General features: G+C 39.2%; 1 protein-coding gene across 3 annotated transcripts; it reads left to right on the top strand.

The window, feature by feature from the left end:
• The first annotated feature begins 173 nt into the window (after positions 1-173).
• zbtb44 (zinc finger and BTB domain containing 44) lies at positions 174-16758 on the top strand. Of its 3 annotated transcripts, none has more exons than XM_028571288.1 (6): positions 174-470; positions 3036-4146; positions 6381-6465; positions 6983-7134; positions 10605-10905; positions 13877-16758. In XM_028571288.1, exons 2-6 carry the CDS (start codon positions 3072-3074, stop codon positions 14277-14279), a joined length of 2016 nt encoding a protein of 671 aa, XP_028427089.1. In that variant the 5' UTR covers positions 174-470; positions 3036-3071; the 3' UTR covers positions 14280-16758. The 3 variants fall into 3 exon arrangements, with proteins under 3 accessions (XP_028427089.1, XP_028427103.1, XP_028427095.1); XM_028571302.1 differs by having other exon boundaries at positions 10605-10688; positions 13877-13987; XM_028571294.1 differs by lacking the exon at positions 13877-16758 and adding an exon at positions 12099-12195.
• The last annotated feature ends 7544 nt before the right edge of the window (positions 16759-24302 follow it).

Here is a 24302-nt window from a genome sequence, read left to right as displayed (position 1 = left end):
AACATGTTTCCTTAATATCTGATGAGGCATTGGTGTCATTTTTGGATTTATTACAGTACAAATATTACATATTGGACCTTTAATATAAACATTGGGAATTTCTAAGTTGTGTTGTACATGTTGCTAAATGTGAGACTTCCTGTTGGGTTACTGTACAGAACCGTGAGAGATGCGCGTTGCATTGTGGGGATATAAATACAGCGCAGGACAGCTGGGAGCACAAAGGAATGAAAACAGCACCTCAACAAACTTTTAACTTCAACCTGGTGTGATGTGAGTTAATGTGAGCGTTTATTCAACTGTGAGTTTTGGCGGCTGGCAGGCTGACAACTGCCTGAGAAGCGCAGGGAATGTGAGTAATCGGAGGGAAGCGGCAGGGCGCACCGCTGTCTCCGACTATCGCTGGTTTTTGTCAGCTGAGCTGTTTGCATCCCGAGGCCCTGCCGATATAACGGGACTCATCAGAGAAGGTAAATTCCCTTCGTACAGTCTGTCTGATAACCGTAATCCCGCTGTGTGTACTTTAATACGGCTACCTTGTTGTCTAAGTATTGATACGGGCAAAGGAACCAACTAATAGCACTGTGTTGGGTCGGCTAGCGCTAGCTTCGTAGTTAGCTAATGGGCAGCAGCTGCTATCCAGGGTTATCCACGGTCAAACCGGAAACGTGGCTAATTCGGCTTCAAAATAAATGGGGTAAATTGTATAAATTATTTTTCTACTTGCTTATAGTATTTTGTTTTGTGTGTGGTAATGGTTGTGTATATGTATCAATACATTGGAAAGGTAAAATATAGATAAGATTATAATATTGTACACGAACAGAACTATTTTTACAGAACAATACGGGTCAACAACAATAAATAATGGGTAAAACATTTAATTTCGGATACCACACAAATGGTTAGCAATTTGCACTACAATGTTTGAGCACGACTCTTTATTATATTTTATTTTAGGATATTTTAGAGGTATTTAAATGACATACGATGCTAAAAAGCATTGCCCTGTGGGCATTTGTCTTTTATTTTGACAGTTAAAATCGGTTGTACTTTTCATCTCATGGGTGATTTGACGTATTAGCTTCTTGACACTGTTAGCTAGTGTTTGCTAAATTGTGATTGTTGCAAACATGTTTGTTCAGCATATTTTTCACGAGACAATTATCCCCCATGCCTTGTATACATAGAGCCTTTCTGCTTTTTGTGTGCACATTGATCATCAGCCCTCGGCAATCTGTTTCAGTCCAACGCTTGTAAACACTTGCTTACGCGATGTAAACAGAGTAAAAGTACCAGGTTGAAGGCTACGCCTCCTCTGCCCTATCGCCATCATGAATATTTTTGTGATGGATTGGAGTAGTTTGTAACTGTTGTCGCTGACTCTTAGTTACGTAATCATTGATCAATCAGTTGATAAGTGTATACAATATTTATAACTCCTAACAAGTGACCCAGTGATGTCTTCAAATTAGCTTATTTTGTCTGACCCAAAGAACAAAACAAAGCAAAGGCGTTCAGTGTACAATGAAGTGAAACAAAAACAACCAACAGATCCTCACATTTCAGAAGCTAATAAAATAAGGTTCTTATTTTTCTTGACGAATTCAACATCAAAATAGTCAATGAATGAATTTCTGGATGTAGCCATTATTATTATTATTATTATTATTATTATTATTTATTATTATATATATATATAATATATATATATATATATATATATATATATATATATATATATATATATATATATATATATATATATATATATATATATATATATATATATATATATATATATATATATATATATAAAATAAATAAATAAGAAAAGAGAGAGAGAGCCACACCACATGGCCTTTTATGATTCTCTTTAATTAGGTATTAGACCAAGTTTTAGACACTTACATTGGAAGAAAAGATAAAGCAAAATGTATTTGTTTTTACTTTTTTACTGCTAAGTTTTCCACATTTTTGTAAAATAATGTTATGTATCCTCTCTTAAAGATGTGCAGACAGTGCAAGTATAATTTTTTTTAATCCGGTCGTATTTGATTTGTATGCATCGTCTCAAGTTAATGTACTATAAATTCCTTTTTGTCAGGAAGAACTTAATGGTAATCATGTAGATAAATAATTCTCATACAGGAGACATTTTAGCCTTTAGAAAACCCCATGGTGGAATTTAAGTTCTTTTCTCTTCGCCCTTTTTGCTGGTACAGGCTAGGCACTCTCCTGTTGCACCTCCACAGCCCAGGTCTATAATTCACTTTGCCTTTACTGGGCCAACATAGCCCACGAGTATTTTCCTGTGGTCTGTGTGTGTGTGTGTAGAGGGGAGCGCGCTCTCCCTGCGAGAGCCCCTTCACTTGAGCTTTTGTTTGATGGAAAATCTCATGCCTCAGAGAATCCACATGTCTTGCAGACAGCTGCTGAGCATCCTGTAGTGCACTGGTCTCCACATGGGTCTGGCTCGCATCACTGCGCATCTGCTTTGATTGTTGTTACATAACTTGGCATCTTGTCCTCAGTGCTCCAACCCTGCTTTCACGCCCCCCCACCCCCTTTACCTTGCCTTCCCCAGAGAATACCTTAGTAGGTTTCTCTACCTACGTCCACTGCCTTCCACAATGTGCTTGGCTTTTTTGATCCTGCCTTTACTGTGGGATTGGTGTTTTGCAGAGTGGTATTTGACATCTCATTTTGTCTTTGTACTTATTGCTTTCTAATAGAGTGGTTTAGTGAAAGTCCACTGGGACATCTGTTATCTCACACCTGATTCTTTAACTGCTAAGGCTGGATTTTGTTTAGTATATGTAATCATTAGAAACATTGACAGTGCTATATACAAACAATACTGAGTACTCAACACAAAAGAATAACAAAGCGTAATAAAATGTATTTTTTAAAGTTGATCTAAGCGTTTTCTTTTCCTACCCGAAATTTATCTTTGACTCCTAAGATGCAGTTCTTATGGTTTAGCTTTTGCAAACTGTGTTTTTTTTTTTTTTTCTTCCCCCATCTCTCTGCAGGACATATTTCCTGTACCCAGTCATAAACTGACCATCATGGGGGTCAAAACCTTCACCCACAGCTCGACCTCCCACAGCCAGGAGATGCTGGAGAAGCTCAACGCTTTACGCAATGAGGGTCACTTATGTGATGTCACCATTCGGGTCCAAGACAAGCTCTTCCTGGCCCACAAAGTGGTCCTGGCCTGCTGCAGTGAATTCTTCCGCTCCAAATTGGTGGGCCGGCTAGAGGAGGACAACTTTGTGTTGGACCTTCATCATGTGACCGTTAGTGGCTTCGCTCCTCTGTTGGAATATGCCTACACGTCTACCCTTTCTATTAGCACAGAAAATATAATAGACGTGCTAGCAGCTGCAAGTTACATGCAGATGTTTGCTGTTGCTAGCACATGTTCAGAGTTTATGAAGTCTAGTATTCTGTGGAGCCCGAGTAACAACATCAACAATAACAACAACAACAACAACATTACAGCAGATAAACCACATGAATCAGCACCAGAGAGCGCCTCATCAAACTGTGCCCTGACGCCGTTGGATGGCAGTGTGTCACCTGTTTCGTCTGACTGTAGCGTGATGGAGAGAAACGTTCCTATATGCCGTGAATCACGACGGAAACGCAAAAGCTTTGTAACCATGGCATCGCCAGAGAGTCCGCTCAAATGCACTACACAGATGGTCACCACCTCCCCGCAGATCCCCAACCCGTCCCCTTCATTCTCAGACAGCACAGCCCAGCCTGTGGAGTCCTCCCTGGCCTTCCCATGGACTTTCCCGTTCGGTATCGACCGGAGGTTCCACTCAGACAAATCAAAGCTCCCAGAGAGCCCTCGTTGTTTAGAGCAGGGCACCCCAGGGACCTCCGAGGTGATAGTCGGCCGGCGGCTCAGTGACTTCCTAACGTGTGAAAGCTCCAAGGCGGTGTCGTCGCCAGTGCCGGCAGAGGAGGAAGATGTGAGGGTGAAGGTGGAGCGTCTCAGTGATGAGGAGGTCCAAGAGGCATCCTCGCAGCCGGTCAGTGCCTCCCAGAGCTCGCTGAGTGACCAGCAGACGGTGCCAGGGAGTGAACAGGTCCAAGAGGAGCTCCTCATCAGTCCACAGTCGTCCTCTATAGGTGGGGCTATTCTCCTTACCTTAATGATCCACAATTTTCCATCAGATCATTTATAGATTTGTTTTCGTTTTCGACCGCACCTGAATGCAGCTTTATTTTACAGGAGAGAGAGAAAGAGAAGAGATGAGAGAGACATAGTGAGTGCTTTGTTGTTGCAGGAAACATTCAGCTATTACACAAACTCCCGGCCGGTTCAGCGCTTGTGTTTCCTGTGGCAGCAATAAAGGCAGTGATGTTTCCTGTATACTGTACGGGATTCTCACACCGCCTCAAACCATAGCTCAAAACACACCGACAAGTCTGATCTCCGGTTACGTGATTGGCCACCGCAGCGTGACGTGGGGTTGCGTTCCTCCAAAAGTTGAGTTTGTCTCAACTTTTCGCCACAGGCCTGCTGCGTTTTTTTTTTTTTTTTTGAGTATCCCCCCTGCGGCAACCCCCGCCACAGTCTAAACTCACTACCCCCATTCAAAATGTATGAAAAGACTTGCGTTTTTGCCAGACCATCGGACGGCTGACGCAGGCTGTCTGAACGCAGCCTTAGATTGGTCCACATATTAAAGCAATGTGCATGCTGCTGTACTAAGAGATGTACTCTTTATATAAAGGGATTGTAGGTACGTGTCTTTTTTTTTTTTTTTTTTTGCCTCTCCAAAAACAAACTACGAGAGCAATTGTCTAAGGAATGGATTAAACACGGTCTGTGTGCACTAACGTGAGCTGTAAGAGTTAGCATGTCCGACTAACTTTACTACCTACAGTAGTAACTTATAGCAACCATCCAAAGGCAAAGGGCATGTTTTTAGCAAACTACTTTAATTTGTGGGGTTACAGGAAAAATACCTGTTAATGATTAACATCCACTAGGCTATATCAGAGTTTAGAGTAATGATAGCAGTTTTGTCCTGCACTGAGGAATTTTACACTTCATCAACTCCACCTTGCTTGCATTGGACAGCGTTATGTTTGCCAAACCTTCTGGTTATTCCTCATCCTCAAATTGATTTTTCTTATTAAAGTGAAGCATACTGTTAGAAATATGAACATTAAAGATTCTGTGTAAACACACAGTGTTGGTTGTCCAAGTATGTTCTATAGTAAGCATCCAAACCATCCAAGAGTTATGTTAGTAATATTGAATAACTTTAATAACATTTTCATAAATAATACTAGGGCTAACTAGTTCTACCCTGCAAAGCAAGAACAATGTTGTTGCTTTATTTTCATGTGTTCAGCATGGATCATGGACTAGTAAGGATGCTGACTCTTTGCTTGGGACATGCCGTTTTAGCCTCAGTCTCATCAAGTGCATATGTAAGACTCTACAGGTTTCTCGTTTAAAAATTGAAAATATTAAAAGAAAATCAGCTGGAGACAGATTTTTTTTTTTTTTGCAGCTTATGGAGTTTTAGCATTAGCTTGCTAGCTCTAGCTGATGAAGTCTGCTCAAGACAATTGTCAATTCAGCCGATAAATTCATGGCCATCATCTAGAAATTAGATATATTGGCTTAAAGGTGCAGTTAAATCACATATCAGCGTGTTAGTGATATTGTAGTCTCGCTTTGCCAGACCTTCCTCCACAGAGCTGCGGAGGAGGGTCTGGCTAGTCCATACAGCATTCCGGAATGGGAGAAAAACGTGCTCTGGTTTATTGGCATTCCTTTAAACCAATCACAATCCTCATGGGCAGCGCTATGCGCCGGACAGAGCCACGGTGCCGCTGCAAAATAGCCTCGGGAAGGAACTTGTTTTGGTGGAACGTGTACATTCAGAAGTTGTTTTGGTCGTGCAACAGAAATCTCAAGATTGGAAAGATAGTCTAGAAGTGGAACGTCGTGGATATAGACTAGTGATATTGTATCTATCATTGCTATAATAGACCCAGTTAACACTGACGCTTTGTAAAACTTCTGTCAAACCTGCCTGACCCAGCCCGGAGCTGTTTACCCACTTACAAGAGTTTTATTTGTATTGGTTTCTGTGGAAAGTTTTCTCTGGTGGCCCAAATGCAGTTTAAAAAGCCCTTTGCCCCGCCATAATTAAAAAGAAAATGGAAACACTCACAATTTTTTCCTAAACTGTTGAATAGCACAGTGAATTGGAATCTAGCAGCATCAATCCTTAAATACGGGATTAGCCCTCAAAGACCTACAGTCTAACCTCATCCAACATGCTCAGATTTTCAGTAGACAGCTACCATATGAGTAACATTTTTTTTCTAAATCTTTCTAGGGTCGATGGATGAGGGAGTGTCTGAGGGCTTGCCGTCAATGCAGAGCACCTCTAACACTGGAGGACACGCAGAAGATGATGAAAGGTATCGTGATTTGTTTCAACTTGCAGCAAGGCAAGTCATAAACTGTAAAGAATATATAGACATAAACCTCATAACTGGATGTCTGAGCCACAGCTGTTTAGATGATACATTTAGATGTCATGTTGAAATGTCCAAGAAATTATGTACTATAAAATAAAGAATGTTGGGTGCATATTGTAGCTTCAAGCCACAAACATGAGCAATACATTTTATGTGAAAGCTAACGTAGCGTCTAACTGGAAATCTTTGAACGTCCAGCAGTCTGACGCATATCACGATCATCACTAACAACTCACACAATTTCTTTTAAGGGACATAATGCGTGGACCCTTTTCCCCTCAAAACTCACAAGCTATTTTTTTATATGCAAGGAGACAAGCAAATTACTCTGGAAGTTACTTCATTGCAATGTCATAGTAGAAGTTTGTCAGTATTCGAGATATACTTTAACTTTCATTGAATAACAAAGCTGTCCCTATATGAATATTACTTTGATTTTTCCCTCTTTGTGTTTTAGGTTAGAAGGTATTCAGTATCCATACCACCTCTATATCAGCCCCTCAGCCAGGCCTGGCACCAATGGCCCCGACAGGCCCTTCCAATGTCCAACCTGCGGAGTCAGATTCACACGCATTCAAAATCTGAAGCAGCATATGCTCATACACTCCGGTATGTGAAATGGGGAAGATTTTAATCTTGGGAAACTTTGGAATTTAATATTGTGTTTTTTAGTTTAAGTTAGAAACAAAAGTCTAAAACTAAAGTCTTTTCCGTGCGGTAACAGGCATTTGTGACACAATCTCCAGCATGCACCTCCTTGAATGTTCAGCCCAAACACTTTCATATGCCAAAGAAAAAACTTTACTCTAAATGTAACTCTTAGCAGACTTCAAGATAGTGTAGGACCATAGGCCTACAGTTGCGGAATAGAATATTGCTTAAGTACTTTAGATTCCCAGTAACTCTGGGGGTTTGATTGCGCTGTTATAAAAACAGAATACTGAGGAAGGCAAATAGCATTGTGGGTAATCAGAGGCACCCCCTTGCCCCCTCATTTGAATTGCTGCCTTCAGGACGACGATATTGTGCGCCTCTGTTTACAAAAAACAGATCCAAGTTCTCCTTTGTTCCACAGGCTATCAAACTCCTTAATATATCTAATAGTAACGAAAGTCCTGTACGGTAATAAGGTCTTTATTTATTTATGTATCGTTATCCAGCTGGTCTGGAACCATACTTAATCCATACAACCCCCCCCCCCCATTCCATACAAGTGCCCTGGTTTATGAGTAATAATATCTACATGTTGCAGTCTTCTTTTTGTCTTTTTCTTTTTTTTTTTTTTTATTATTTTTTTGGATTAATGTTGTTAAAATGCCTTATGATGTGATATCTGCTGCAACCTAATTTCCCCACGGGGACAATAAATAAACAAACGGTCAGGGAGAAAGGCAAGATTGATTGGTAGATAGATTAATTAACTAACAACTGAGTAAGCCTACATCACAACAAAATGTGAGGAAAGTATGGGAATGCATGCTTTAATGCATTCCTTTTTAAATGGCAGTGAAAGTACTACTGGTGGACTACCATTGAAAATGACAGAAAGTGTCCAAAGTTTGGAATCAGTTCAAACGTAATTATAACAAAAACTCTGTACAGTATGTCTTCTGCAAAATCGAACTAGCTTACCACAATAATAGCACGACGTCAGTGCTTCAGCATCTCAACAGAAAACATTGAGTCTAACTTAATCCTCCCTTCCATGAAGCGGACCCGACAAAATTAAATAACAGAATCGTATGGACGATGAAACTACATCAAACACAACTACCAAAAACAAAGACAAGAAAATACGTAGTGGTGACCACAATTTGATCTAAAGAGCTGACGCGTTGACTATCCCTTCAGAAAAACAGCTGATTGTTGCGCACCACTTTCTCTCTCTCTCTCCACGGAGAAACAGCTGATCAACGATCTATTAGCATAAGTGTAACAGAGCTGTTTAGCATTGTAATCAAATATATAAATGAAAATAGGTTTAGTGTAACTAATATTTTACATATAGGCCTATATACGGATCAGTATCAGGTTGAAACTGAAAGTTAAGTTGCACAACTTAATGTAATGTTTATGTATGTTTAATGTATGCCTTAGTTTGAGGTTGATGTCATTTGAAAAACTGTTTTCTTTAAAAAAAACAATGTAATATGGCAATTGAATGCACTTAATATGTTTAGTTTTTTGAGATATGATATTGTAAACAATGTAGGCAATAAAAATCTAGCTTTTTTTTTTATCGGATTAATCAATGGAATAATCGGTAGAATACTCGATTACTAAAATAATCGATAGCTGCAGCCCTAGTACATATCATTCATAATAAAAGGAGTCAAACTTACTGATTAGTTTGTTTTACAAAAGACAATAGAACATTTTAGCATCTTTACTCTGCTGTATAAAAAAATATGGTGAGAGTTCAGATTTCAATGTAAACAAAGTAAAGCATGCCAAAATATATGTTTGGTCTTTCAACATTTAGGGCCCTATTTTAATGATCTGAAACGCAAGTATCAAACGTGAAATGCAAGTAGCTTTGTGGACGGAACTCGTCGCTTTTGCTATTATACCGGCGGGATAAATGACTCTTGTGCCCGACGCAAATCTAAAATGGGTTGGTCTGAAGTAGCTAGGTGTGGTTTGGGCGTAACGTGCAATAAACCAATCAGAGCGTCATCTCTCATTCCCTTTAAGAGCAGGCGCGCTTGTTCCATGGCGGATTGCTATTATGACGGCGGATTTGCCTGGCGCACGCTAGCGGGAGCTGTCCGGGATGCGGCGAAGTAATAAATGCCCGTCTTGACCGGGTGGCAATGTTGCTGTGGCCTCTCGGGCGCACATTGCCACTCCCGGACCAGATCCTGCCGAAGTGTCCAATCCCGCCGTAGTTCAACATCACGTCTCCTTGAGTCCTCTAATATTTCCTCATTTATGTCAACACATCCATGATTCATGGAAATGTTGTGTAAAACACAACAAACCACAAAGAATGCTGCGACTTTTTGAGGACTGTACTGTAAAGTGCCTCCTAATCTATCCAAACACCTGAAGCGCATTTTCAGTAATATTTTTCTTTGTAATTATGTATGGTTTGCAAAAAATGGGAACTGCTGCGTCGGTTTAGATGAGAGAAACAAAGTGTATGTGCGTACGCTACATTATGGCCAAGCATGCGCCCCTAAGATAGCATCTGAATAACGCGCTACTGACTTTAGACCAGGTTTTTCCTGGTCTGTGGCGGAATTATTTTCTGAAACTGCAAAAATAGCACCAGGGAACGTTTGCGCCTGAACACGCCTCCTCTTTTCACTGAACCACCCCCGGGAGCGAAAATACATTCCCTAATTTACCGAAGTGCGTCTGTGGAGGGAAAAGTCCGCTGTGCGTCTTGTGCAAAATAGGAATGATACATGTGTTGTGTACAAAGGCAATTGCGCTGAGTGCAAGATAGGGCCCTTAGTGTGTAAAAAGGCTTAAGGTGAATCAGTTTAAATCCCTGAATCTATGTAGGTAGGTAGTTTGTGGAAGAAACAATTTATAGGTGCTACAATTCAAAGATTGATATTCGAAGAACTAAAACTCAAATTTGACCAGATGGATCACATATTTTGCTATTTAGCTAAATGGCCATCTACATGTTTTATTTCTTGTCTTAGCAAGTGGAACATTGCTAATTGATTTGATAAGAGATTCTTTAGACTTTGAGCTTAACAAATATCTGTATGTTTACATTTCGGAACTGGATTTAAAACTGACCTGGAATCCACCAAAGTCTACATAGAGAGTTGTTGTTGTTGTTGTTGTTGTTATTATCAGAAGTGCAGATGCTAATGGAAATCTAAATAAAAGGATAAATGATAGTAGGTTGCTGTACTTTCCTACAACTTGTTAACAGATTAGTAATGAATGAATGAGGCTTTTTGTTACGGGCATTCTGGAAAACAGTGATTTGGAAAACAGTTGGGGCTAAATTTGTGGTAAGATGTAGTCATTAACCCCCTCCTTTAACTTACCTCACCCAACACATGTGATGCTAATGTACAAATCAGCTGAACTTTGTTTATTTATTTCCCCCCCAGGCATTAAGCCTTTCCAGTGTGACCGCTGTGGGAAAAAGTTCACACGGGCCTACTCCCTAAAGATGCATCGGCTGAAGCACGAAGGTAAACGCTGTTTCCGGTGCCAGATTTGTAGCGCCACATTCACGTCCTTCGGTGAATATAAGCACCACATGAGGGTCTCCCGACACATAATCCGCAAGCCGCGGATTTACGAGTGCAAAACGTGCGGGGCCATGTTCACCAACTCTGGCAATTTAATTGTACACCTGAGGAGTCTGAACCATGAGGCATCCGAACTAGCAAACTACTTCCAGAGCAGGTGAGGAGTCCGGGGGTGCTGACCCCCATCATTTACTCAGATCTCACCTGGATCAAAAAATTTCTTCAGTTTAGATTCTAATACCTGAGGTTCATTTGATCATTTTGATCGTTTGGTTGTGTAGAATTGTTTTTGAGATGATTGCAATTAATTTTAATGCTCAGATCAAGTGTACCTGAAGTATTCGACTGTATTGGACTGAGAGAAACAGTTGCACCTTTTTAAAACGTGCTCAAACACCTGACAATAGCTGCAAAACAAAAATTATTTTGTTTCTATTCGAATGGATGTTTCTTAACCAAATGGAGCGGGTTGTTTGTTTTTATCAGCAGCTCAGCCCGCAAAGCCTTGTGAAAGTCAGAACACAGTGTCTTTATAAAGTGGACGAGTGTTTTTATTTCCCAGACTTTTCCACTTCTTAATCAACTCAAGCCCTCACAGGTCGGCAGGACTCAAACGGGCCATTGACTCCTCAAAAGTTTTATAGTAGAAGGTCTACGCCTTAGATCATAACAGTGTGGAAAATTCTCTGGCAATCCAGTCAGACTCTTAACTCCCATCCACAGTCTTCACATAAAAAGATATGTTAACTACGTTGTATTTTTTTCCAAGTTTGTGAGATTCAGCTGTCGTCTGTGCTACATATGACAGTTACACCCAAACTTAACTATTTATTCTGGATACTGAGCTCTAATTTCCACTGTGCTTGATAGTAGTGGTACATGATGTTAAGCTGCAGGACTGGGTATTCTGATAAATCTAGTGTACAACCATGGTCACACTTTGCACTCGCTCACTTTTAAAGAGCCCCTGTCATAGGAATTTAAATGGAATTGTGTAGGGTATAGTCACATGGGGACCAAGCTAGAGTGGGAATACATTAGTGTAGATCAAAATTCATCAAAGAGTTGAAGCAACACTCATCTCAGTGTTGACTTCAAAGGTTTGTAAACTTAGCACAAAAAGTAAGGAAATGGTTGATTTGCTAGATTATTTCTCTGTGGTAACAATGCTTTTTGGCAATAAATCGTATATGTGACGTGTACACGAAATAAACGTCAAAATCATGACCTGTAAATGTATCAATAAATCAAAATAACGTGACTATTTCACGACCTGGTGTGAGACCAGGTTGGGAGAGGATGGAATGGCCTGCCAGCAGTCTTGACCTCAACCCCATTGAACACTTGTAGGATCAGCTTGGGCGTTCTGTTCGTGCCAGACAACCACGTTGGCTGACTTGCGACAAATGCTGATTGAAGAATGGGATGCCATCCCACAGTAGTGTGTGACCAGGCTGGTGGCTGTGTATGGTTTTTCCACACGCTACTGAGGCTCCTGTTTGTGAAATGAATAAATTGTTAAATTGCCAATATGTCTTGTTTCTTCAAACTTCAATCATCCAATCCACCAAACACCAAATGAGTCAATAAGCTGTTTGGCATTGTTAGAGAAGATTTGGCAAATCTTTCATGGGCGCAACCCGCATACTCAGCGCTGCTGCTCATCCCACAAATGCATGTTCCTTACAAATGAGGCACCATTTGAAAGGGAACTAAACAGGCTTTCCAACGGTATGAGATTTATTGCCCAAAAGCATTGTTACCACAGAGAAATAATCTACCAAACACAAATTTCCTTACTTTTTGTTCTTACATTACATTTTTGTAATTGGGTATTATTTGAAGCATTTGTATAGACACATCGTCTGGTTCACAAAATCTAATTACACTTAAGCCATCACAAAAAGTTGGTGCCTTAGTTAATTCTATTGATTGACAAATAAACTGTACCCACAAGTATGCGTCAAATGCATATAATATGTACAGAAGGTTGGAGAGAACATGCATGTAATTATTATTTAAATTAAAATAGAGATTTGAATAAAACATAACTAAGATTTTGATCTTGGTTTTTTGACTCAAAAGAAATGAAGTAAAGCTGAGCCTCCACTTTTATTTTATTTTTACTTTCTTCTTTAGCACAAAAGACAATCTTAGTTTTGTCTTTTATTTAATAGAAAAAGATTCTGGTTTATCCAGCCATTTATTTGGTCAATGCATTGATGCAGCTAGTCTATTGGAGCAAAGTCTGTCGGTGAAAGTTTTACATAAAGCGTAGTATTATCCGCATAATTATAAGCGATGTAATTGGTTTTTTTTTTATAATTCTGCCCAAAGAGAGCATTTAGAGGTTAAAAAGCAGAGGTCCAAGAATGGAGCTTTGAGGAACTCCACATCACGCTAGAGCGCTCAGATATATAGCTGCCAATGTAAACAAAATGTCTCCCTTGTCTTGTGGATAGGACTTGAACCAATCTAGGACTCTGCTGGACATGCCAGCCTAGTTTTTTAGTCTGTCTAGCAGTAATGTGTGATCAACTGTGTCCAACGCAGCACTGAGAAGCACTAGAATTAACATCTGATGCCATTAATAACGTTTTCGGTGCTGTGATGGGATCAAAATCCAGACTGGAAGTTATCTAGAAAACATTTTGAGACTTAAAAAGCTGCTGTGTTGCTGGTAGAGTACTTTTCCCCCCGATTATTTTATTTTGCTTAAAAATTGTCTTTTTTAGAACAGGCCTAATTTTGCAGTTTTCAGTACCTTAGGGAAGATTACAGATATAAGCGAACTGTTAACTATTTTCAGTGACAAGCCGTTAAAAAAAAATTTCAACTTTGTTGGCAGAGCATCAAGGTAGCAGGTTGATGGCTTAAGATGTTGCACTTTTTAACCTCTGCCTGGTTAAACGGTTGTCAGGCTTGATGTTAACAATCATTACTTACTGGTGGAGGCAATTATTCCTGAAAAGACATTGAACATGCATGTATATTTGTGAAAAATTAGCAAATATAACATATTTTAAATTGTCAACATGTACAGTTAAAAAAAAAAAAAAAAAAAAAAAAAATGTGTCAAGATAGTAAATGGAAGGAAATTGAACTCCTCTGATTCTTTGTCTCTGCAGTGATTTCCTCGTGCCCGACTACCTGAGCCAGGTACAGGAGGAGGAGGAGGCGCTGGGAGTCCAGTATGAGCTGGAGGAGTCCGAACATCACCCCGTCTACCCGGGCAGCACCTCCACCACCACTGCAGCATCGTCCTCCTCCTCAGTCCAGATGCCCGTCATCTCCCAGGTCTCCTCCTCTACCCAGAATTGCGAGAATTCCTCCGGCTTCCTTTCACCCGAGCCCCTGGACCCCCTGGAAGCCCCAGCCTCCCTCAAGATGGACGCTGATGAGACGGCCGCCATGACAGAGGACACCAAGTTGGACAACAGTGTAGACGGCAGTTCCCCAGAGGTGTTTGAAGAAGAACAGCAGCAGCAGCATGCCCAGGGCAAGGAGCTGGCTTCCATTACCATAGAGTGATTCAAGCCTTCTACTTTCCCACCATGTCTTATTTTGCAGTCATGTCATATGGGAATATCTGTTGAAATGCCTTTGCGGCTAAAAGGGATAACTTGGACATGTGCACATGTTGAAACCTCATCATGTGAAGCCAACAAGATGCCATGATTGAAGTTTTCTCAAGACTTCCACACGCAACACAGATGCACTTATTTGAATTCATGTTTTACAACAAGCCAAATCCAGCAAAGTAAGTTAGAATTTCCTTTGTTATCTTTTAAATGATTTTCCCCAAATATGACTGAAGCAATTTTCTTGTTGGTGACATGAGATTTCATAAAATCTGAGTTCAGTCCACCTCCGAACCTAAGTTTCAAAGTAGTATTTTTTTGCGATGCACCGATCCCATTCTGATATTGGGCCGATACTGACTCAAATAACTGGATCAGGTTTTGGTGACAATGGGGCCGATCTATTCAATTCAAATATACAATATACATTATATACTGAAATTTTAATTCCTGTTTAAGTTTTAAATAATTTGTTGCTGCATATAAAAAAAGTTTTTTTACCAAGTTGCTGGTGCACGATTTATTTTAATAATATAGGCTAATTATTATAATTATGAATATTATAATATCATTTGTTATTTTAATAATGCATAACAATTCAGTAATTGTCTATCCATGTATTTATGTATTAGACTTTGCTATACAAAGTTAGGAAAGAAATGTTAAAGTCCAGCCTGATGTTGCCTTACATATAACAGAATGATCCCAGTCTCTTCCACACAGTGAGGCATACAGCTTATTAATTTACCACTGTTATCGGAATCAGGACGGAAAAAGTTGGATCGGTGCATCCCTAGTATTTTTCAAATGAAGCAAGTGAACAGTATTTTTTTAAGATTCGTTTTTAGGAAGGTTTCTTTTTCCCATATGACGTGAGTGCACCTCCAGCTAAAGTCATTTTTGTCTTAGCCAGTTTGAGGTCTGTTAAATCCAAGCCTTGCCCTACTTTTGGAAAGTGCCTGAGAGTTCCCATTTGAGCAAAGCAACGTGTAGAGGAAAAAGAGGTCTTGACTTTGCCGACAGTGACAAATCAAGTCTTTACAAACTGAGCTAAAGAAAAAAACATTGTATTTCATTTGTAGTGATACTGCTAGTTTGTATGGGCAGCGACTGTGCTATTCCTTCAGTGCCGTCACTATAGGCAAACTGTTTAATGTCAATATTATCTATATTGCAATAGCTTGTACTGTAGTTTTACTATTTGAATGCTGTGTGTGTTGGGTGTTGTGAAATATGATATGTCAGGTGTGTGTATGTGCATTTCTTTTTTATCTATATAAACAAAGTACATTTCATTTTTAAATGTTTAAAACTTGAAATTATATTGACTGAGTATTCCCTTAAGACATTTGTGCAGTATATATTTTTTCTGACACAGTACAAGTTATTTTTTTTTAACACTGTTATAAAATCAAATCTTGCATCTCCAAAAAACTAAATGCTAATAGTTTAGTAAAACTTGGATCAGCACTGATGCATCTTTTTGTTTCAAAATAAACCAAATAAATGACCGAATAAGACAAAAATGCATGTAAAACACAAATTTCTAATTTGGAGTTACAAGGTTTTCTCACAACTGCAGTGTTACATTCCCAATTGGACTCCTAAAATATGATAATGTAGCATTTCATCACAGTTGAACTTAGGCCTGCTTGTGAAATTGCAATTTTGTTTCAAAATATTGTTGTGCTCAGAATATTGATATCTTTTAGTTTTTGGTCATCCTGATTTACCAACAGGTACGCTGCTAATATTCTAGGATATTGCACGACTGTTGAAGTGATGTTTCACTTAGGTACGACATGATTGTCTTTTTTAAAGTTCTATCCTCATTTGACTTTGTGAGGGATAAACCAAGAATATTATGTTGTGCGTGGATTAACCACCAGCATTCAGTTTTTTCTTTTTTTTTTTCTTTACCTAAGTTATCACAAAGGGAAGAACTACATTGTGAAAAATTCCCTGACTAAAATAAAAATAACTACGTCTGCAGCTAGGGAAGCGGGAAGTGATGCAAACAGATTATGATTGCTATCTGTGATGGCCTGTTTACAGTCAGAACAGATTACCAGTTTGTTGGGTGGCATGTGATCATATTGCTTTAAAAGCAATAAGAGCATAGTAGCTAATAAGTGAATGTGAATACTGTGAGTTAAATCATTGTAAATGATAAATATATTGCAAGAGCTTGTCTTTTAAATTGAGAGCACAGTTTGGCAGTTGACGTTACTAAGTTCATTAACTTTTTTTTAATGCTGATTTTGGGTCAAACTTCCAATTCTTGGTATCTGTGTTGTGCCAACATGGTTGTAATTGTCTACTTGTGCCTGTATTTTGAGAAGATAATGATGCCCATGGTAATAATCCATGAGTTGAATGCTACTGACTGTGTACGTTGTTTATTGTTTATTTTCTGTCGCCCCCTGAAAGTAATACAAACAGCCAACATTAAGGATTATCACAGCAGGATGTTAGACCTCATGTATACAGGGTTGATTGTAAATGTAAAGATGAATATTGCTGTGATGAGGACATCAGTATTACCCTGTCCTTATCATTGAAATTCACTGAGAGCTGTCTTAATAAGAGCGTGCGTCACCCTGCGCCATCCAATCAGTCACTTTTTCAAAGTTGTGCCATTTGCCCTTTTTATCTGGGTACAAATCATGCTTTTTCCTACAGGACCAAATGTTCTCTATCTCATTGGGGATTTGCCATGGCAATCAGTAATTGCACATAATAAAAGAGAGATAATCATTTGAAATGGTCCATGCTATTTAGCAAAGGGGTCCTGCTGTTTCGCCCCTTACACTGTATGATGTTGTGCATTTGAGAGGCTAGCCTTAGTAAATGGACCTATTAACTCTAGTTGCACAATATCAACATTTTAAAAATGTTTTCTATTCTCCATTTGTATGTCATGCTTTTCATCTGTTGTGTTTGGTGTCTATTCAAACAACTTTTATAATGAAATGCTGCTGTTTGTTGAAACGCAAAAGTGCCCAAAATATTTTTGTGAACCAATAGTGTGCAATAAATAGACAGGTGTGGTTTTAAAAGATTTCATTTTGTCTTTGGAATGGTGAATTATTTATATATATATATATATATATATATATATATATATATATATATATATATATATATATATATATATATATAATATATATATATATATATATATATATATATATATATATAGAATGTATAATTTAGTTTAATTCAAATGTGACTGAAGGTGAATCAAATAGGCAAGGACCCCATTTGATCTGTGAAACAAGGAACAAAGCTTCGATATCAAACAAATGGTTCTATTCAGCTCCTTTCTGTTTGTTTCTGATGTTGCATGTTCATATCGTTCTGTGAAGTGGAGAGCATGTCTTCAGTTGCCGATGCGTTCTGTCAAGGCCTTATTTGTCGATGACTCTTCATCCAGCTTTGATCTGTTGTTCAGCATGCCCTCTTGTTTTCTGTACGTTATCCCTTTTAAGTGCAATGTTTTAAAATATGATTATATACAGGACATGCCTTCTCAATGTACACTTGATGTTGTATATGTTTTCCAGTCCTTATGGTTTATTTAAAAGTAGGAAAATATAAGAAAAAAAACATGGTAGCTCTTCATAATGACATATATATTTTTGGTGACTTTTGTATTATGGTTGCTGTTTCATGGCATCTTTGGATATTCTTGTTAAATGTGAATAGAACAGCTTAGTTTGGTAGTATGGGGGGCCTTGGTAGTCTTCAGTTTGTGACTGTCTGCAGTGTGTGTATATATATATATATAAATATAAAGTATATATACACTCATACTATGTTGCATATTCTTTATACTGTTGGCTTCTTGATTACAACCTGCTTTGAGACAGATGTTGTATTTTGTGTCTTTGATACTGTATTTAAACTGTAGTTTGGAGAAACTGTACAAAAACATCCCAGATAGTAATGCAATGTGCACATTGTATAGGGAGAAATGACGTTTGTGGTGTTGAGTGTTTTAACTGGATCATATTCCACAGTTGGCTGTTAAAAACTGACAAGACCACTCTGTATTTTAGAGTTTATGGTTGTTTTGAATCTTTGCTAGTGTTCTGGCTTTGCAGTCCTGTTATTAAAAAGAGTCGTTTTTGTAAAAGTATAAAATGTAAATAAATAAAAAAAAATGTCCAAATAAGTCTATAACTTGTCTGAAGTTGTTTGTTTGAGCACACATTCTTTTTTGGTAGTACGTGACTTTACTAACACTCTACATCATCACAAAGCAAAGGTTGTGTTTTTAACTGTCCACAGGAAGCAAATGACAAAATAAACTAACATTTTCTGAGTTGCTGCGATTAAATTATTCCACTAGCCTCCACTTAGCAAAGTAACATAGTACTTTATTTAAAAGAGCTGCTGGGCCCCTTTAATGGTCACTAATAGGACTTTCTCTTTACACTTTTTGGTTACACTTTACTTGAAGGTATCTACATATGAGCGACATGACGCTGTCATGAACGTGTCATGAAACATTATAAACAAGTCATAAACGTTTATGACATAACCCTTCTTTTAGTAAGTGTCATTTGGTTTTGTCATGACAAGTTATGGTTAGGGTTCATGTGTCATGACTGTGTCATGACAGTGTCATCTGTTCATGACAGTGTTATGTCACTCTTATGTAGAAAACTTCAAGTAAAGTGTTACCCACTTTTTCTATGCTGGTATACCGAGAGCCATATTTGGCAACTTTATTCAAGACAGTAATGGTGTAATTGAAAGTCTTAAAACTCGATTTTGACATGGGGGCCATCCTCAAAACATGGCCTTATGTTGGTTCATAGTTTTGCTTTTTCAAATTACTCATCTTAGTTCAGTGCAAAAATGCTTTCTAATGCTAATATGGAGCTTCAGTTACAGCTAGAGTTACACAACTGAAGTGGGTATCTTCTAAACTTAGTCTTTTCCAATTGAATGTGATTGCATGGTCGGCTTCTTTGACCCCTAAGCCACTGGGACACCCTAGTATCCCTAAATTTGACCATTTTCTGCAGGAGTTTGGATCAACCAGAACTCTCACAGTTCTGGGGAAGTTTACTAGCTCCTATAAGGAGTTAAAGTGGTCAAACACCATTGTTATGCTTATGAGCATTCAATGTTTTGAAGTTCTACACTCCATGCAGTCACCGGCCCAACATGAAGTCACTCAGAGTACAGAGTGTAGAAAGGACTCACATCTTGTTTGCTCCTCATTATTTCTCATCCTGGAGTGAGACGTGTACATTCAAAAAGTGTTTTGGTCGTGCAACAGAAAACTCCAATTGTACAGATAGTCTAGCTAGCTGTCTGGATTTACCCTGCAGAGATCTGAGGAGCAGTTAAAGGAATACGCCACCATTTGTTGAAATAGGGCTTATCACGGTCTACCCTGGCTGTAGATAGGTGGGCCAATGCATTTCTTGTCTCATTGCAAGTAATAAGGTTGTTCTTTTGTCTTTTGTTGGCTCAATTTTACTCACAACATGCTAACCGGCAACATAGGATTCCATTAACTACGCTAAGCTAACTAGCGGTTGTTGCACTGGACTAAAACAATGCATGCACAAAAAATGCGTTGGCCCACCTATCTACAGCTAGGGGAGACCGTGATGAGCCCTATTTCAACAAACGGTGGCGTATCCCTTTAACCATAGTCCTCATAAATCCACCGGAGTTTAAAATGCCAACACAAAGGAAGCGGAAGGTAACAGACATCCGGCGAAAAGAAGGACATACGGCGGAATTTCCGGCGGCACCGGAGCAATCCCAGAAGTGGAACGTCGTGGATATCTAAGCTTAGATGACTTTGTTATCATACTGTTACAAAAGGTCAAGAATGAACCTCCACACTCAAATTGTTAACAGTGTTTTCTCCACTGTCCGTGGGAGGAGATTTGCTGCCTGTGATTCAGAGATGCACAATTGTTACAACATCGCATTACCTGTCAATTTAAAAATTGTTTTCAACTTTAGAACTTTGCACAATAACAATCTCAGCAGTCCACAGCACCCAAGAATGCAAATGTTGGATGGCACCGCGGTCTCACAAAAGCAACAACAGCACCAAATATGTTTTACCGCTAATCATGTGCTGTCACAGTGAACAGCCTCCGAGCCAGTCATCTGCTTCTTCTTCATCTGCACATTTGTTGATGAAATGTGAGTTCTTTCTTTGTCTGATTTGATGACAACTGCTGCCAGAGCTAACTACTGTGTTTTTTTCTCCATTTATAACAACAAAAAACCACAGTTATTGTCTCCATAAACATAGTAGGCATCACTCCCTGAGGATTTTCCTGACAAAGATGTATACCATTTAGAATCTGTTTAGAACAGAAAAAAGCAATCAAGAACTGGCTGCATGGGATCGATATTTATAACTCAGTGGTAAAGAGTAGAAAAAGAAATGTTACATCATTTTTGTTTGTAGGTACCTGTGGCTCTTACATCAGGACATTTGGCAGAAAAAAGGCTAAAAGTAAATCGTTGTTTTGTAATCAACTTTCTTTATATTACTGGAATCTTTTGGTTAAGAGAATAAATTGGTGGACGACAGTGTTTTTGGGTTGATAATGGGTAAGATCAAGCTGATCTATTCCATTTTACAGAGCCAAATTTGTGTTGAATTTGGCCTCTGGTAGACTCTCAACCCATCAGAGAAAATTCTCTACCCCAACTTGTTTTTTTCAATTGCTTACAATTTAGGGAACAGAAATTATTATTGTTTTAGAAAAATAGAAAATAGAATATTCCTAGAGCCCTTGTTGTCTTCTCCGTGTCCATATAGTGAATAGAAGCATTCTGCAGAGTTTTCAACAGCTGCAAGCTATCATTAATTATAAAGGCTAAAACAAAGCTACAGTTTATCTGTTGGAAAAAGACAAGTGGATGAATAGGAGTTATTGGTTGATGAAACCCATCATTCACTCCCCCTTCACCCTGCATGCATTGCCTCCATTAAAAAAACCTTGCGTAATGCTGGGCTCTTACTATGTTCCTTGTAAACCTTTACTGCAGAGCCAAAAATGTGTTTGCAGATGCATTTGTGACTTGTTTACATTTTGGGCTTATCTGTTGGACGTGCATGGCCGGAGGGGGATTTTAGAAAAACTGGATACAGCAGTTTGTGAGGAGAGTGATAATGCTGTGGTGAGCCTTGCTGCCAGGAAAAATAAAACACACTGCATGACTAATACACATGTCATACATTCCCAATCAATGGAGGGGTTGGAGTCAATGGAATATTCCACAAATCACATCCTTGCCAGATTCATTAGGCTTTTGTATCCACAGAAAATAATAGTTAGACATTCAAACTCTGTATTTCAAGAAGTGACCCCAGGACCTGGGTAATGTTACTGGCCATTCCTGTGGCTGATGTCTTGCAGTTATGCAAAAAGTGAATACATTTGTTATGTTATTTTCCAAGATTCAGGAACAGCGATGACAGGCGTCTGAAAAGTATTGACCTCGCTGATTTGTCCCTTTTCCACAGCTCAGCTCATGTCCGTCCACCAGTAGCTCCACTTTACCAAATACCTGCTAATAGAAGCAATAAGAAAATCAATTCATCCAATTCCAGTATTATGTCAATTTTATTAATTTCTAAAGAGCTTCTCAGACCTTCTTTTGCTGTTTGATTCTTTCCACTATGGCTCAGAATTGAATCTGCTCTCTAGTGTTGGAAGAGGCTCATGTTAGCCAGACATGGAAGATCCAGCCTTCATTCCAGTGTAAATTCCTTCGAATCACGTGATGTCCCGCAGAGCGTGGATGGAGGAAGGAAGAGGAGGTAAACATGAGGGCTGTCCAGAGGGCCTGTAGAAATTAACCAACAGCTCATACCTTGCCCTGCGGCTCCACCTTGCATTTATGGCTTTAAAGGACTGATAACCACACGCTTCTGTTTTCAACATCCTAAGAACAGTGCAAACATCAAACACAAGTACTTACAAAAAAGTGATATGGCCTTTTAGGTGAATGTGCAAATTGCAGGAAAGTGTGCAAAATGTATGTAATTATACCTGAGAAGTTCAAAAGTTAAAGCGAGGATGAGTGATACAGTTTCATGGCCACCGGCAGGAATGGTGCATGGCTGAAGACGCTCATCTTCTCACCCAGCATGTCATGGAGGGGGTGGGAGACATCGTTCAGGATGCTAACCAACTCTTCTCCATCACCACTTCCAGAGAGTTCATCTGAACTCCTGCCCTTGTCACTGAGCCTATCTAACTAGCTTGTTGAGCTTGTCAGCATCTCTTGCTCCGTCCCCAGCGCACAACAGCATAAAAGATAGAGTGGGCTCTGGCCCTTCTTGTAGATGGCCCCTGTGTTCACAGCTATGTTTAAGTGCACTCCAAGGTATTTATAGGAGTCAACACCCTCCCCATGGATGGATACAGGGGTCAGCGGAGGTTTAGTCCAGCGGAAGTCCACAATCAGATCCTTGGTTTGCTAATGTTCAGAGTAAACAGGAAGGGGGAGGGGACAGTCCCCTGGGCCCCTGTAGTGCTCATCACTGTTCCTCAGTCAAAACAAACTGTGGCCTGCTGCTCAGATAATCTGCTATTCAGGATACAAGTGTTCACCTGCGTTGTCCTGAACTAATCTTCCAACATGAGGCTGTATGGTGTTAAATGCACTGGAGAGCACTGGAGGCCCATGAGATCACTGTAAGGAGAGCTATCTGATTGTTCAAATTGTCCCCTAGCCCACATTAACATTACACCAGCCAAACCAAAGCCTGTGTTGTTTAATTTTCATTAGACAGGACCTCGCATCAAAGTAAATTGCTTTGTTTTTTGAATTTCTGCACCTCAAACGTCAGAATGACATTGACAGAAACGTCAAACAATATATTCTCTGTGGATCATGTGCCTAATTGAAACTAACATCATGCTTTCCCTGCAGAACATATTGCTCTTTGTCTGTGCAATGTGTCTGATCAAGATGTTCCAGACACTTCCCTTTGCCATTTTAAATAAATTCAGTTTTTTGACCAATGTGTCTGCAATTAGGTCATTACTGTGATGTTTTTATACTACACCTCCCATCAATCAACCAGTGTGTCAGTTCTGTAATTCCTTTTTGTAGCAGAGTAGGCCAAGGAATTGTGTTCATATTTAATAATTCCACACCACAGGATTTACGGTAATTGCCAATACATTTCGCTACATGTATGTGTATGTGACAATAAAGTACCTTTAATGACGTTGCAATATGGATCGCATTGTTAGTTTGGTTGGTCAGTTAACCTGTTTGGTCCAGAATGAAATAACAACTCCAGGATGTATTGCCAGAACATTTTGTACAGACTATCATGTTTCCCAGAGGATGAATCCTACTGATTTTGGTGATCCCCTGACTTTTCCTCTAGCAGCACCAGAGGATTGACATGTTTTGCTCTTAGTGAAATGTCTTGAAAGCTGTAGGATGGATTGGTGTGAAATTTGGTACAGATATTCATGGTGCCCAGAGGGTGAATTGCATTGACTTTAGTGATCCTCTGACTTTTCAACTTGTGTCACCAGCAGATTAAAGTCTTCACTTATGCAATAAAACATCTTGACATCTACAAAACATGAGTGCAACATATTGTACCGATATTAATGATTACAACATATGCATATTCATGACTGAGGTGATCCACTGATATTTTCTCTAGTGCCATCATCAAGTTTACATTTGTGACTTTGAGTGAAATGTCTTGAAACTATTGATGGGTTGTCATGAAATTTGGTACAGGCGTTCATCATGTCCCCCTGAGGATCAATTGTAACCCTTTTCCTTTGCCTTAATTTTTCTGCTGTCATCCTCATCATTAGCATCCTCATCAGCTTCAGTTGTACTTGTTGAGTGCTATAGTTAGCGAATGTTAGCATGCTAACACGCTAACCTAAGATGATGAACATAGTAAATGTTATGCAAGCTAAATATCAACATCAGCATGTTA

The sequence above is a fragment of the Perca flavescens genome, chromosome 3 (assembly GCF_004354835.1).
Source record: "Perca flavescens isolate YP-PL-M2 chromosome 3, PFLA_1.0, whole genome shotgun sequence".
NCBI classification, from domain to species: Eukaryota; Metazoa; Chordata; class Actinopteri; order Perciformes; family Percidae; genus Perca; species Perca flavescens.
The sequence above is the reverse complement of the archived record's forward strand: the minus strand, read 5'-3'. Positions and strand labels throughout refer to the sequence as shown.

What these genes read in the sequence shown, in the direction of transcription:
- zbtb44 (XM_028571288.1), top strand. Translation starts at nt 3,072, where the DNA reads ATGGGGGTCAAAACCTTCACCCACAGCTCGACCTCCCACAGCCAGGAG. An exon ending in GCATATGCTCATACACTCCG is followed by an intron (nt 7,135 to 10,604) that starts GTATGTGAAATG and finishes TTTCCCCCCCAG; the next exon opens with GCATTAAGCCTTTCCAGTGT. An exon ending in GCAAACTACTTCCAGAGCAG is followed by an intron (nt 10,906 to 13,876) that starts GTGAGGAGTCCG and finishes TTGTCTCTGCAG; the next exon opens with TGATTTCCTCGTGCCCGACT.